At 45.9% G+C, this 15,222-nt stretch overlaps 1 protein-coding gene across 2 annotated transcripts in view; it reads left to right on the forward strand.

The window, feature by feature from the left end:
• SLC15A4 (solute carrier family 15 member 4) overlaps positions 1–15,222 on the forward strand; it is a 57,076-nt gene that overhangs the window by 27,186 nt on the left and 14,668 nt on the right. For both annotated transcript variants that reach the window (XM_053368346.1, XM_053368347.1), the window contains exons 5-6: positions 1,461–1,629; positions 12,775–12,930. In XM_053368346.1, the coding sequence (XP_053224321.1) occupies positions 1,461–1,629; positions 12,775–12,930 (325 nt within the window). The remainder of the gene's footprint in view (positions 1–1,460; positions 1,630–12,774; positions 12,931–15,222) is intronic.

Consider the following 15,222-nt stretch of genomic DNA (forward strand, 5'->3'; position numbering starts at 1 on the left):
TGATAGCGATAATGTATAATGTTCCTTATGATCTATCGCTGTCCAGAAACTGATTCTGAATCACTTCTGGTCCTGGAATCATTAAAATTATGATCCCCTCTGGGATTGTTAAGAATGATCACACACACACACACACACAGGATCCTCCTTTTCCTTTTGGAGAACCATTGAAAGTGGGCAGAGTTATTAGTACTATTATTATTATTATTATTATTATTATTATTTCATTAAATTTATCCTTTTTCTTTTAGCAAAGTAACTCAAAGCACCTTACAGACAGATGCATTAAAACCAATGAAAAAGGAAAGCAGAGCAAAATCAAAAAGGCAGTTCATTTTTTTTAAAGCTGGTTAAAACATCCCACCCTCTCATAAACAGAAGAACATAAAAGCCAAAGACCCGGTAAAGGGGGTGGGGCTTGCCTTGCACCTAATGATATATAATGACGGAGCCAGAAGAACCTCCCTGGGTTCCATTCTACTGTGGAATGTGGAGCAAAATTGGGGAGAGATGCTCTTGTGTTCAGACCCTGCTTGTGGTCTTCTCATTTTGGGCATCTGGTTGGCCACTGTGAGATCAGGATGCAGGACTAGATGATAATAATAGTGATAGTAATAACAACAACAATAATATAATAATAATTTATTATTTATACCCCGCCCATCTGGCTGGGTTTCCCCAGCCACTCTGGGCAGCTTCCAACAAAACACTAAAATACAATAACCTATTAAACATTAAAAGCTTCCCTAAACAGGGCTGCCTTTAGATGTCTTCTAAAAGTTTGGTAGTTATTTTTCTCTTTGACACCTGGTGGGAGGGCGTTCCACAGGGCGGGCGCCACTACCAAGAAGGCCCTCTGCCTGGTTCCCTGTAACTTAACTACTCGCAATGAGGGAAGCGCCAGAAGGCCCTCGGCGCTGGACCTCAGTGTCCGGGCAGAACAATGGAGGTGGAGACGCTCCTTCAGGTATACTGGACCGAGGCCGTTTAGGGCTTTAAAGGTCAGCATCAACATTGAATTGTGCTTGGAAACGTACTGGGAGCCAATGTAGGTCTTTCAAGACCCGGTGTTATATGGTCTCGGCGGCCGCTCCCAGTCACCAGTCTAGCTGCCGCATTCTGGATTAGTTGTAGTTTCCGGGTCACCTTCAAAGGTAGCCACACATGGAGTGCATTGCAGCAGTCCAAGCGAGAGATAACCAGAACAACAACAACTTATTATTTGTACCCTGCCCATCTGGCTGGGTTTCCCCAGCCACTCTGGTGGCTTCCAACAAAGATTAAAAATACATTAAAATATCACACATTAAAAACTTCCCTGAACAGGGCTGCCTTCAGATGTCTTCTAAATGTCAGGTAGTTGTTTAGATGGGCCTTCTGGCCTGATCCAGCAGTCCGGGCTCTCCTCATGCTCTTACAACTTTGTTCCATCTCTCTCTCTCCTCCCCTTTCTCCCCCAGTTCCCTGCAGCTTGGCTGACCATGTTTGACGCGGTGCTTATCCTCATATTAATACCTTTGAAGGACAAAGTGGTCGACCCCATCTTGAAGAGGCACGGCCTGCTCCCGTCGTCGCTGAAGAGGATTGCCGTCGGCATGTTCTTTGTGATGTGCTCTGCGTTTGCTGCAGGTGAGAGAGGGGAGGGACGGGTGAGAGTGCTGCTGGTTGAACAGTCATTTGGCGGCTGCCCGGAACATCTAGAAAATGGGATTAAAAGATGTGATACATTACACCAGCATCAGACCAAAAGCCTATCAAGTTCAACACTTTGTGTCTTGGTTTCTGACCAGATGCCTCTGGGAATCCCACAAGCGCAAGAGTGTTTTCCCCACTTAGGGTTCCCAGCAGCAGCTTCTTCCTCCCAACACTGGCTGGTAAATCACTGAGAGCCTTATTCCTCCATGAATTTATCTAATTCTGTTTTGAAACCGTCCAAGTTGGTGTCCATCACTTCAAATCCCATGTAAAGAAGTCCTTTCTTTGATCTCTTTGGAGATCCTGCTCCAAATCATTTCAATTCCTCTTCCGTTACTCCTATCCATTACTCAGATCATCTCCAGATAAAGTCATGTTAACATTTATTTCCCCTTCCAAGAAAAGTTAACATCTACCTACCCAGTAACCAAGATCACACCCCCCCCCCAGTTTGGTTCCTCCCAAATTCTTTGCCCACCCAGGAATATTTTGGGCCCATACATAGACCCCTAGCAACACCTGTGTCACTGTATTTGTTTCACCAGTCCTGTGCCTTAATCTTCTCTAATTCTGCAACTTAGTCAAGAAGAAAACAATGATGCCTTTGTAGGATGTGTAAATGATCTACTTACTGAGAATAATTTCCACATGCTCAGCACCTTTCCGCAGTGCTTCATAGACTGCTCATGCCTTCACCTGGTACCCACCACAAGGAACGTATTGATAAAGCGTTATAGTCTTAAATAAATTAATCTTGAGGGCTTGTAATCCTCCCAGTATATCAGAGCGAGGGACACTTTATAGGGCCATTAAGGCTTCTCTCTCAATGAGAAGAGGTAGTTACCTTATTAGGGACAAGGTCGTTTTGATATGTGGGCAAGCCAAGTTCCTGCTGCAAAGTCGTTTGAACTTTTATCTTTTGGGGGTTTCTTTTATTTCTTTTATCCCTCTGCTACAAGAAATTTGTGCTTTTAATTTTAGTCAATTCCATGTACCTAGGCAACACAACTTTCTGAGGTCCGTATAACTTCAGCAAACAAAATTATTTTATCCCGCCTCATTTTCCCCCGGGTGCTAGTCCAGCACGACATCATTTGGGCTGCTTATGGATTGGGCAAACAATCCGGTAGCACATGTTTTCTCGCGGGGCAGCAGCTTCTTTCGGGTTCTTCTATTCAGGCGAAATCCAGCGGTGCCACCTTTGCCTTCCCCACCCACCCCACCCAGCCACCACGTCCCCTGAGCGCCCGCCCTCCCCGATGCAATTTGCAACGCCTATTAGAGGCTTTCGATTATTTCAGAATATCTTATAAATTGTGCGAGAACGCGACTGATTAGATTTAATGAACGTTGGCGGTGCTTACTTTCGTGGCTTACATTGTAAATTCTTAGCAGCAGTATTTAAGACTACTCAGCTGGAAAATCAACTCCGTTTGCAGCCTTTTAAAACAATTACGGCAAAAATTTAATCCCAAACTTTAAATGGTAAAGAAGCGCCTTCGATCGTATCTTGAAACTTAGCACATTGCTACTTCGAACAACCAAAAAAGAAAGGAAGAAAGAGGAAAGAGGATGTAGCGTGTCAGGTGAAATTATTATCATGGACATATTTTTTTATCCCTCCGTAGGAGGCAAGGCAGCAAATACTGGGTGGGTGTGAATGCGCAGGGAACTTAGTGCCTGGACAGGGATTCGAATTCGGGCTTCTGCAAGCTGAAGTCCAACTTTCCATTGACTACACCGCTCATCAGAAGTTTTTTTAAAACAACAACCACAACCCTACAGAAACAAAATAAACTAGGCTTTGTGAGGAAAGGAAAGTATTCAACAAAGAAGACATTGTTGGGGTTTGCTTCACTTCTAGGGAAAGAGAATTAATTTGTTCATTTCATTTCAGAATTTCTCAGTGGCTCTACATTTGCTGAATACCCAAGCAGAGCCCAGAAATAGAATGTAAAGCATGATACCAGATCATAAAACAGCATTAAAAATTAAAATCCAGCAAGAATTAAGAACTGCAGAAAGAAAATAGATTAAGGCTGCAGTCCTAACCCCATTTACCTGGGAGCAAGCCCCATTGAATACAATAGGGCTTACTGCTGAGTAGACATAGTTAGGATTGCAGCTGAATTCAGGAAGGCATGGAGAGAAAAGAAAAACTTTCAACAAATGGCAGAAACATTATTATTATCTGGGCGTTTTTAAACAACAACGAGATAATGCAAAGTGACTTACAGTATACAAGCAAACAAATGCATATGTTAAAACCAGCATAAAAGAGAAAACAGAAAAATATAAATCCTTGGCCCTCCAGATGTTTTGAGACTACAATTCCCAGCATCCCTAATCACTGGCCCTGCTAGCTAGGGATCATGGGAGTTGTAGGCCAAAAACATCTGGAGGGCCAAGGTTGAGGAAGCCTGCTCTATGGCCTTCTGGAAGTGGGTGTGATGTTTTTAAAATATTTCTCTTTCCTCTTGGTTTTAATGTATCTACGTGGGGTTTGTTGCCTGTATGATGGGCTGTAAGCTATGGTTTTCAAAGTAGTGATGTATGGAAGTGAGAGCTGGACCATAAAGAAGGCTGATGGCCGAAGAATTGATGCTTTTGAATTATGGTGCTGGAGGAGACTCTTGAGAGTCCCATGGACTGCAAGAAGATCAAACCTATCTATTCTTAAGGAAATCAGCCCTGAGTGCTCACTAGAAGGACAGATCCTGAAGCTGAGGCTCCAATACTTTGGCCACCTCATGAGAAGAGAAGACTCCCTAGAAAAGACCCTGATGTTGGGAAAGATGGAGGGCACAAGGAGAAGGGGACGACAGAGGACGAGATGGTTGGACAGTGTTCTCGAAGCTAGTAACATGAGTTTGACCAAACTGCGGGAGGCAGTGGAAGACAGGAGTACCTGGTGTGCTCTGGTCCATGGGGTCAAGAAGAGTCGGACATGACTAAACAACAAGTTCCTGTGGGTTGCCCTGGGCAAGATGAAGTGACCCAACAGTTTTAATAGATAATAATGAAAGCAGGAGCCATGTGGCCCAGCTTGACCAGCATCCTTTTCTCACAGTGGCCAACCAGATGTCCCCATGCAACAGCACTCTGCCTACCTGTGGTTTTCAGCAACTGGTGTTCAGAGGCATAGTACCTCCAACCCTGGAGGTAGAACATAGCTATTGCATGACTAGTGTCATTGCTCTCTTGTCTGTGCAGCACTGGGTCCCTCTCGCTCCTTCGGCTGATGGAGGGGGCAGAGTGACGCTTTGTTCCTGCAGTTCCAGGACAACTGGATGTTGGAGCCAGAGATTCAGGAAAGGATCGGGTGGTATCAAGGCTCCCTAGATCTCCTCTAGCTGATGGATAGGCTCAGGTTGGTTCCCCCATTGCCTTGAGGCAGCAGCGGCAGCCTCCTAGGAGTCCCTTGGCCGATCTCAGAAGCCAGAGGAGGCTGCCTGCTTGTTCTCCAGTTCGGGGCTACTGGTTTTCCACTTCCTCTTCCTCCGCCTCCATTTGCCCCTGCTGCTGCCAGGTGGTGGCCACAGATCGGCACATGTTACCAGTGAGCAAGCAGTGTTTCCTGCTTCACATGACTGGCATAAAATTTGAAGAGGGGGAAAGGGAACTGCCCTTTTCAGACATCGCCCCAGCTGCATAGAAATGTGGAACGCAATTCGCCTCCGCTTCCTCTTTATTCTTGAAGCACAGCACCAATGTTGAAGGAGGCTGGTTTTCCTCCTGTAGTTGATATCTGCAGCATGGCGATTTGGTTTTGGCTTTATTTTAATTTTTATTAAAAGGATGAAAGTGGAGACATTCTTTACGTCAGGAATCGGGAACCTGCGCCCACCCCCCAGATGTTGTTGGACTCCAGTCTCCATCATCTCTGACGGTTGGTTGGGATGATGGGAATTGTAGACCACCTAGAGGGACAGAGGTTCACCGCTCCTGCCTCACACTGCAAATATATATGCGCCAGGATACTGTAACCGGGTCTTCCGGTTCGTGATAAGGCAGCTCACCACTGGAAACAAAACAAAAAGTGATTAACAGTGCAATTCTAACCATGTCTGTTATTAATTACTTAATTAATTAGGTAGTTAGTTAATTAGATTTGTATACTGCACTATACCTGTAGATCTCAGGGCAGTTTGCAACATAAAATTACAATTAAAAAAAACAGAAAATGCACAATAAAAACCAAAACAGCCCAGCAATCCCCGCTTCCACAACACATTTTAAAAGATCATCAAATGTCAATCAGCCTGGCTAAAGAGGAGCAGTTTCTCCTGGCGCCTAAAGTTGTATCATGAAGACGCCAGCTGAACTTTTCTGGGGAGAACAGCCCCCAAACAGGGAAGCAATGCAGAAAAGGCCCGTTCTCATGATGTGACCATGACAAGGGACTGATGTCAATGTTGCCCACTGACAGATCACCCTCTTCCTGCCCAGATCAGCTTCCTCATCCATAATGGGTGAGGAAGATCTTATTCTGAGGCCGACCTGACATTCAACAACAGCAGTCACAGACCTGAGGGCTGGCTGACAGGACAACTGCAATTTCCCAGCTTGCAGGATGAGCTGGCACACGGCATAGTCACTAACTGCCTGTGCCCCGTGCCCCTTGTCCAGTCTGCCCCATCTCACATGCCACACCTCCCCCCACCCCAAACCACTGAGATTGGGGGACCCCCTGCTCTCTTCTTCTCCCAGGAACACCAAGAGCCCTTATTTGAACGCAAACAAGTTAAAAATAATTTGTTGTTGTTGTTGTTGATTTTGTTGTTCTTATTATTTATACCCCGCCCATCTGGCTGAGTTTCCCCAGCCACTCTGGGCGGCTCCCAATCAAGTGTTAAAAACAATACAGCATTAAATATAATAACTTCCCTAAACAGGAATGCCTTCAGATGTCTTTTAAAAATAAGATAGCTGCTTATTTCCTTGACATCTGATGGGAGGGTGTTCCACAGGGCGGGCGCCACTACCAAGAAGGCCCTCTGTCTGGTTCCTTGTAACCACACTTCTCGCAATGAGGGAACTGCCAGAAGACCCTTGGTGCTGGACCTCAGTGTCCGGGCAGAATGATGGGGGTGGAGATGCTCCTTCAGGTATACAGGACCAAGGCCGTTTAGGGCTTTAAAGGTCGGCACCAACACTTTGAATTGTGCTCGGAAACGTACTGGGAGCCAATGCAGATCTCTCAGGACCAGTGTTATGTGGTCTCGGCGGCCACTCCCAGTCACCAGTCTAACTGCCGCATTCTGGATTAATTGCAGTTTCCGGGTCACCTTCAAAGGTAGCCCCACATAGAGTGCATTGCAGTAGTCCAAGCGGGAGATAACTAGAGCATGCACCACTCTGGCGCATTAGAAGCATTTTAAAGCATTCCAAATAGCTGGGGCCATAACAGCAACTGAAAGCAGCATACCCTAACCCAAAGATCTTCTGGCCGCCTCAGCTTCCAAGGCTGCAGTAAATCAATGAATCTGTAGAGCCACACCTGAAGCCAGGTAGAAGAGGCAGGGGGCAGGTCCCACAAGGCCCACAGCCGATGGTCTTCTGTGCTGGGCAGACACACTCCTTTGAGGCTGTCTCCTCAGAAGTATGTACTATTGAATTCAATTGGGCTTTACTCGCAGTAAGCAGGTTTAGGGTTGTGGTACTTTATCCAGTGACTTCTGAATCATGCTGTACAGCTTGCAAACCTCATTTTTGTGTGGGTTTTAGTATTCATAGGAATCAAAAGGGATTTATCTCTTGCTTTTGCAAAATCGCTGTAGTCCAGCATTTGCATAAAACCAGCAAGCGCTGGATTTCGGGGTTTTTTTCTCCCGCCAGATAATACAGGTCGCCAGCATCTGTTGATGCTCTGCTTTGACTTTGTACCGGGTGTGTGTGTGTTCTGCTAGCCATAATAAGATGGCCTTTATTCCAAATTATGTCTGTTTGCATCAGTAGCTGCAAGCTAATCCACATGGGACGAGGGACGGATTTGTGTAATTCTGGTTAATAAAACGAGAATACAATAACTCCAGAATCCTGTGGTGCAGGAAACTGGAATTTCCCAAAAAATGTGCTTCTTTTCCTGGCTGTTTTTGTGTGTGCTTACAGTATTTTCTGCATGTGAGAAAACATAATTTAAGTTGTGGTTGCTTAGTTCAGCTAATCCTCTTGTAAGGCAAGCAGATCTGCATCCGTTCTCTGTTCTCTGTGAAGAACTGTGAAGAAGAAGCAGATCCAGGGTGCCAGCTCACTTGCCTAGCTTCTTATAGGAACACAGAGTCAGACCATGGAGAAATCTAGCGCAGTATTGTCCACACAGACTGGCAGCAGCTCTCCAGGGTATCAGCCAGGAGTTTTTCCCAGCCCTTTCCGGAGACCCCAGGGATTCAACACGGGACATTCTGCATGCAAAAGTTCGTAAAGGTTTTCATAAACGCTCTAAAGAGTTTGGAGTGAGCAGTGAGGAAGGGGCCAAGTTTGCTGACGACACTAAATTGCTCAGGGTCCAAAAAAACAAAAATACCTTTCCAAACTGAATGAATAAGTGGTAAATGCAATTCAATGTAAAAAAGTGTAAAGCGGTGCATGTCAGGACAAACAAAATCTTAATTTCACCTAAACGCTCATGAGCTGGTGGACCAGGAACAAGACCTTGGGGTCATAATAGATGGATCCATGAAGAAGTCAGTCTTTGCAGTCTGCAGCAACTTTAAAAAAATAAATCAAATTCCATGCTAGGGATCATTGGGGAAAGGAAGTGAAAATAAAACTGCCAGTATCATAATGCTGTTATACAGTGGTACCTTGGGTTAAGTACTTAATACATTCTGGAGGTGCGTTCTTAACCTGAAACTGTACTTAACCTGAAGCACCACTTTAGCTAATGGGGCCTCCCACTGCTGCCGCACTGCTGGAGCACGATTTCTGTTCTCATCCTGAAGCAAAGTTCTTAACCCGAGGTACTATTTCTGGGTTAGCGGAGTCTGTAACCTGAAGTGTATGTAACCTGAGGTACCAGTGTATAAATCTGTGGTGTGACTGCATTTGGAATACAGCGTACAGTTCTGGTTTCCTCACCTGTGAAAGGATACTGTAGAGTTGGCAAAGGTTCAGAAATGATCAAGGGGGTGAAGTGATGCCCCTATGAAGAAAAGCTGCGGAGTTTGGGACATTTTAGTTTAGAGCAGTGTTTCTCAACCTGTGGGTCCCCAGATGTTGTTGGACTACAACTCCCATCATTCCTAGCCAGCATGACCAGTGGTCAGGGATGGTGGGAGTTGTAGTCCAACAACATCTGGGGACCCACAGGTTGAGAACCGCTGGTTTAGAGGGAAGGTGAGGAAAAGGCGAGAGGGTAGAAGTTCATAAACTTGCGGATGGCATGGAGAAAGTGGATGGAGAAAAGATTTTCTCCCTCTTAACGCTGGGACTTGTGGACAACAATGAAGTTGAACTTTGGGAAATTCAGGACAGAAAAGACTTCTTCACGTGGCGCATAGTTAAACTCTGGAACTATCTGCCCCAGGAGGCAGCGATGACCACCAAAGTGGATGGCTTTAAAAGAGGATTAGGACTTCCGGGTTGGCGCCATTGTTTAATGGCGGATTCCCTCCGAGCTCCGGAGGGAATCGGCTCCGTAGAGTCTGGGTCTGGCCGCTGCGGCGAAGCGGAGACCCTTAAAATCACAGGCGCGAAAGCCTGTGAACACAGAGACTCGGCGGGCACCATTTGCGCCCCCCCAATCCGTGAAGGAGCCTTTTTAAAGGCTTCGGAACGGGGACGGGGTGAGGCACGGTGCTGAGAGTACTCCCTCGTCTACAGAGTGAAGCCGCAAGCCATTAACAGAGAGCGCCAATTTCTTCTTTGGATCGATTGGACTTTAAAACATCAACCCGTGAGTAATACGGAGATTGGAACTTTAAAAAAAAATTTTTGGATCTGGAACGAGCGGGGAGGGGTTAAAAAGGAAGTCCACCCCCCCCCCTTTGTAAACAATCTAAAGCAAAGGACCGGTCAGCTAAGGTCGAGAGAATCTGTTTTTTGCTTTTTAATATAAGATCTTGACTTCACGGTTCTGACATTATAAGAAGATTTACTGGAGGACAAAAGAATTTTGGGAGCTGAAATTTCACCCCCCCCCCCTAGACCCGGGAACGTCCCGTGAGAAAGCCTGCTGTATTGAAGAGTTTGACAGCTGTCAAGTTAGCTGTCAGTCAGCTAGTTGTCAGCTGGAAAAAGAGAACTTTGTTTCTGTTGCTTCTGCTGGTTTATTTGTTATAACTTGCTGAAAATAAGGAGGGCTGATACAAAATAACTGGACTTTTGGTTTTGAGCTGAAAGGAATATTAAGGAACTAAAATCCCCCTAGAGGGGTCTTAGTGACATTACATTACAAAAATGGCTGGAGGATGGAAAATTCAAGTAGAATTGGACAGAGCATTTGTTCTCCTGGGAAAGTTACAAGATGAATACAATGCTTTGTCTACAGAGGTTTCAGTACTACGCTTGACAGTAAATAACAGTTTTGATCCTGATAAGGACTTGAAACAGGAAGCCCATTCAACTGAACAAATAAATGAAACTGAAAGTTTTGATAAGATGGAGCAATATGTTGCTTTAGAAGAAAATGAAGGAGGAGCTGGAATTCTGCAGAAGTCAAAGGAGAGTTGCAATATGAGGCCTGACATGATGACAAAAAAGGATAATAAAAATTTGATGTGGAAAGCCTGGCCTGAATGGGAGTCTGAAAAATGGAGAGATATCCTTTGGAGGAGATCTGAAGACCTGAGGATTACAAATTTGCTGAAGGTGAAAGTTGGAGCTTTGGGGATATGTGGATTTGAAAGAAATATGAAACAAGAGTTGGAGTACCCCATAGGCTTTGTTTTTAAGTACGGAGGTCTGGCTGGAAGCAATATGGATCCTGTTGGGCCGGAGCCTCTCCGAGACTTGGCGTTTAATATCAAGGACTATCAAAGAGACCGGCAGAAAGGAACTGAGAGAGATATAAGGGCCTCGGACGTGAGATCTCCAGGCTAAATAACATAAAGACTGATGGATATTGGTTGGGGACTGGAACCGGGAAAAGGGTGGGTGGAGGTTGGGAATCCAAAGGGTACATAAATATAATCTGCTTTGTTTTTTATATTTTGCTAGTTGTATGGAAATTGGGAAAATCGTGGAAGGGAAATTTTGGTCGACTTTAGGAAAAAGGTTTAAGAATAATTAATGAGGTATAAGTATTGATGTGTAAATTTGGATAAGGTAAAATTGGTTTTTTAAATTAAATAGAAATAAGGTTGGTAAAAATAAATTGAGGAAATGGAAGAAAGAAGAAAAGTAAAATAACAGTATGTTAGAACAAATGTTCAAGTTAAAGTGGAGAAATAAGTTAAGGATTTGCTGAATTGACAATTTAAATTGGAATACAAGAAGGGGAGGTGTGAGGAGGTCTGAGAAATAAGGTTAAGGAAAATAAGTATCTGAAACTTTATGTGTTTTTTTTTATTGTTGTTAAGTCTTGAATTTTATGTATTTTTGTGTTGTTTTTATTTTGTTTATTTTTTGTTTTTGATTGTTATATGTTTCTTGAAAATACCAATAAATATTTATTAAAAAAAAAAAAAGAGGATTAGACAAATTTATGGAGGAGAGGGCTGTCGGTGAGTGTTAAGCACAATGGCTCTGCTGTGTCTCCACGATCTGAGGCAACAACGCACCTGAATATCATTGGCTGTAGCAGGAGGGAGAGAGTCCTCTTGTCCTCAAATCCATCTTGTAGGTTCCTCACAGGCATCCTGTTGACCCTTGTGAGAACAGGATGCTGGACTAGATGGGCCATTGGCCTGATCCAGCGAGCTCTCGTGTTAAAAACGTTTATTCATTGTGTCTGAATTGTATTTACTCAGCTGAAGCAAGTTAGGTTAATTGGGTTGCACCCCCCACTTGGCTATGAAGCTCTGACCCTACCTCGCAGGGTTGTTAGGTGGACAAAATATAGAAGTGGGGGAAATGACATTCACCACTCCAAGCACAGGCGGGGAACCTCAGGCCCAGGGGCCGAATAGGGACCTCCACATCTCTCTTCTGGCCCTTGGGATGCTCCCCAGACCACACCTGTCACCAGCCCTGCTTCACATACCCCTTAAGTGTTATTGCCTTGCTGGAATGTGTGCTTCAGCTGTGAAAGGGTGTGTGTGTGTGTGTGTGTGTGTGTGTGTGTGCTTATTTGTAGAAACTACCAAGCAAAGGTAAAATTTGTATTAATTTCCCTGCCCCCTTTTCCCTCTTACACTGCCCACTACCAGGATGGGGCCCCCAGAAGGTTGCGCAGAAGGGCATGCAGCCCACCAGCTAAAATAAGGTTTCCCACCCCTGGTCTCTGAGGGATGCGGGTGGCGCTGTGGTCTAAACCACAGAACCTAGGGCTTGCCAATCAGAAGGTCGGTGGTTCGAATCCCCACGATGGGGTGATCTCCTGTTGCTTGGTCCCTGCTCCTGCCAACCTAGCAGTTCGAAAGCACATCAAAGTGCAAGTAGATAAATACCGTATTTTTCGCTCTATAAGGCACACCAGACCACAAGACACACCTAGTTTTTGGAGGAGGAAAACAAGAAAAAAAATATTCTGAATCTCGGAAGCCAGAACAGCAAGAGGGATCGCTGCGCAGTGAAAGCAGCAATCCCTCTTGCTGTTCTGGCTTCTGGGATAGCTGCACAGCCTGCATTCGCTCCATAAGACGCACACACATTTCCCCTTACTTTTTAGGAGGGAATGAGTCTTATAGAGCAAAAAATACGGTAGGTAGGGAAGGTAAACGGCGTTTCCGTGTGCTGCTCTGGTTTCGCCAGAAGCGGTTTAGTTATGCTGGTCATATGACCCGGAAAAACTGTCTGTGGACAAACGCCAGCTCCCTCGGCCTGTAAAGCAAGATGAGCGCTGCAACCCCAGAGTCGTCCACGACTGGACCAAACAGTCAGGGGTCTCTTTACCTTTTACCCCTAGGAGGAAGGGTGGTATTTTTAAAAAATGTAATAAATGTGAAGCTCCATGTTGCATTTCCCCCTCTCTTCCAGGAATATTGGAAAGCAACAGGCTGAAGATCGTGAAGGTCAGGACTATCAATCAGACGATTGGGAACGCAGTCTATCATGCGGCTGATATGTCGGTCTGGTGGCAGATCCCTCAATACCTCCTGATTGGGTTCAGCGAGATATTTGCAAGCATTTCGGGTGAGTTTGGGAAGGGGAGCGTGGAAAGGTCTTGTGGCTCTTTGCTGTACGGCCATTTCATCCCATTGAATGAGGAGCCGTGGGCCACGGGGAGAATGCGAACCCCACCCCACCCCTGCCTTCCTCTCTGTGTGGCCCTCAAAACTCTCCCCAGGCCACATGCACCACTCTCTCCCAGCTTCCGACATCTAATGTGTTTTCTCTGGCCGGAAACATGTCTCTCAGCTCTGGAGAACACCTCTTTCTTATCTGGAGAACGGTGTGAGAGTACATGTAGAAACTAACCTCCTGTAGGAGATGCAAAGCTCAAATTTCACGCTCCGCCCACTTTTGCCTCTGGCCCTGCCCACCGCCAGCATGCGGCCCTTGGAACGTTGCTTAGAAAGTAATGTGGCCCTCAGACTGGAAAAGCTTCCCCACACCTGATTTAAAAGCTCTTTCATCTGCCCTGTGGTCTTGCTTCCATTTCATACTTTTATGAAGCTGCTTTTAGGGGTCTGCAAAAGGGATGCAGGTGGCGCTGTGGGTTAAACCACAGAGCCTAGGGCTTGCCGATCAGAAGGTTGGCGGTTCGAATCCCCGCGACGGGGTGAGCTCCCGTTGTTCGGTCCCTGCTCCTACCAACCTAGCAGTTCAAAAGCACGTCAAAATGCAAGTAGATAAATAGGTACCGCTCCGGTGGGAAGGTAAACGGCGTTTCCATGCGCTGCTCTGGTTCGCCAGAAGCGGTTTAGTCATGCTGGCCACATGACCCAGAAGCTGTACGCCGGCTCCCTCGGCCAATAAAGCGAGATGAGCGGCGCAACCCCAGAGTCAGCCATGACTGGACCTAATGGTCAGGGGTCCCTTTACCTTTTAGGGATCGGCAGCTGGGGGGAAGAAAGCTCATTCTCGGTGTATTTGCAGCGTTTTCCACTTGGCAGTTATTTTATACGCTTTTGTGGGAGAGGGGGTTATTGAGGGGTTTTTTCTTCTTGTTTTTATTACCTATTTGGTGTTCTCAATTTTTTTATGTTGTGAAGAGCCCTGCCATCTTCGGATAAAGGGCAGTATGCAAATAATAATAATAATAATAATAATAATACAGTGGTATCTCGGGTTAAGAACTTAATTCGTTCTGGAGGTCCATTCTTAACCTGAAACTGAGGTACCACTTTAGCTAATGGGGCCTCCTGCTGCCACACGATTTCTGTTCTCATCCTGAAGCAAAGTTCTTAACCTGAGGTACTATTTCTGGGTTAGCGGAGTCTGTAACCTGAAGTGTCTGTAACCTGAAGCATCTGTAACCCGAGGTACCACTGTAATAATGTTGATAAAGCCCTGTTTTGTGCCATGTCATCAAGGTCCAGGGTTCAGTCCCTGGAAACCCCAGTCAAGTTGTAAGACCTGCGAGGAGAGGGGATTCTCAGCCTGACATCTCGGGGGGCTGCCCCTGCCCCTTGGCAGTTGACAGTGCGGAGCTGGATCTGAACCAATTGATTCCAGTTGGGAGGGGGGAGGAAGAAAAAGATCTAGCCTATCTCTTAGGAAGATTGCCCATGGGACACAAGTAGCTTTGATGGTGGGACGACGGTCTTTGCTGGGCTCTCTTTCCCTAGAGCTGCTTAAGCAGAGGTTGGGTGACCACCTCGCAGGGATGTTGTAGGAGTTGATTTTCTGCACTGGCACAATGTACAGTGGTACCTCGGGTTACACACGCTTCAGGCTACAGACTCCGCTAACCCAGAAATAGTACCTCGGGTTAAGAACTTTGCTTCAGGATGAGAACAGTAATCGTGCTCAGGCGGCGCAGCGGCAGCAGGAGGCCCCGTTAGCTAAAGTGGTGCTTCAGGTTAAGAACAGTTTCAGGTTAAGAACAGACCTCCGGAACGAATTAAGTACGTAACCAGAGGTACCACTGTATTAGAACTGTTTTTAAGAGGTTTCATGTCCTGTTGTGTGTGGCCCTGGGCTCCTTTGAAAGGAAGGGAGGAATAGGGGAGCCTCATAACAGGAGGGGCTGTAGCTCAATGCTGGAACATGTGTTTAGTGTGCACATGGTCTCAGGCAGGGGTCAGCAAACTTTTTCAGCAGGGGGCCGGTCCACTGTCCCTCAGACCTTGTGGTGGGCCAGACTATATTTTGAAAAAATATGAATGAATTTCTGTGCCCCACAAATAACCCAGAGATGCATTTTAAATAAAAGCGCACATTCTACTCATGTAAAAACACGCTGATTCCCGGACCATCCACAGGCCGGATTGAGAAGGCGATGGGGCCGGATCCAGCCCATGGGCCTTAGGTTGCCTACCC

The sequence above is a fragment of the Podarcis raffonei genome, chromosome 16, assembly GCF_027172205.1.
Source record: "Podarcis raffonei isolate rPodRaf1 chromosome 16, rPodRaf1.pri, whole genome shotgun sequence".
Lineage (NCBI taxonomy): Eukaryota > Metazoa > Chordata > Lepidosauria > Squamata > Lacertidae > Podarcis > Podarcis raffonei.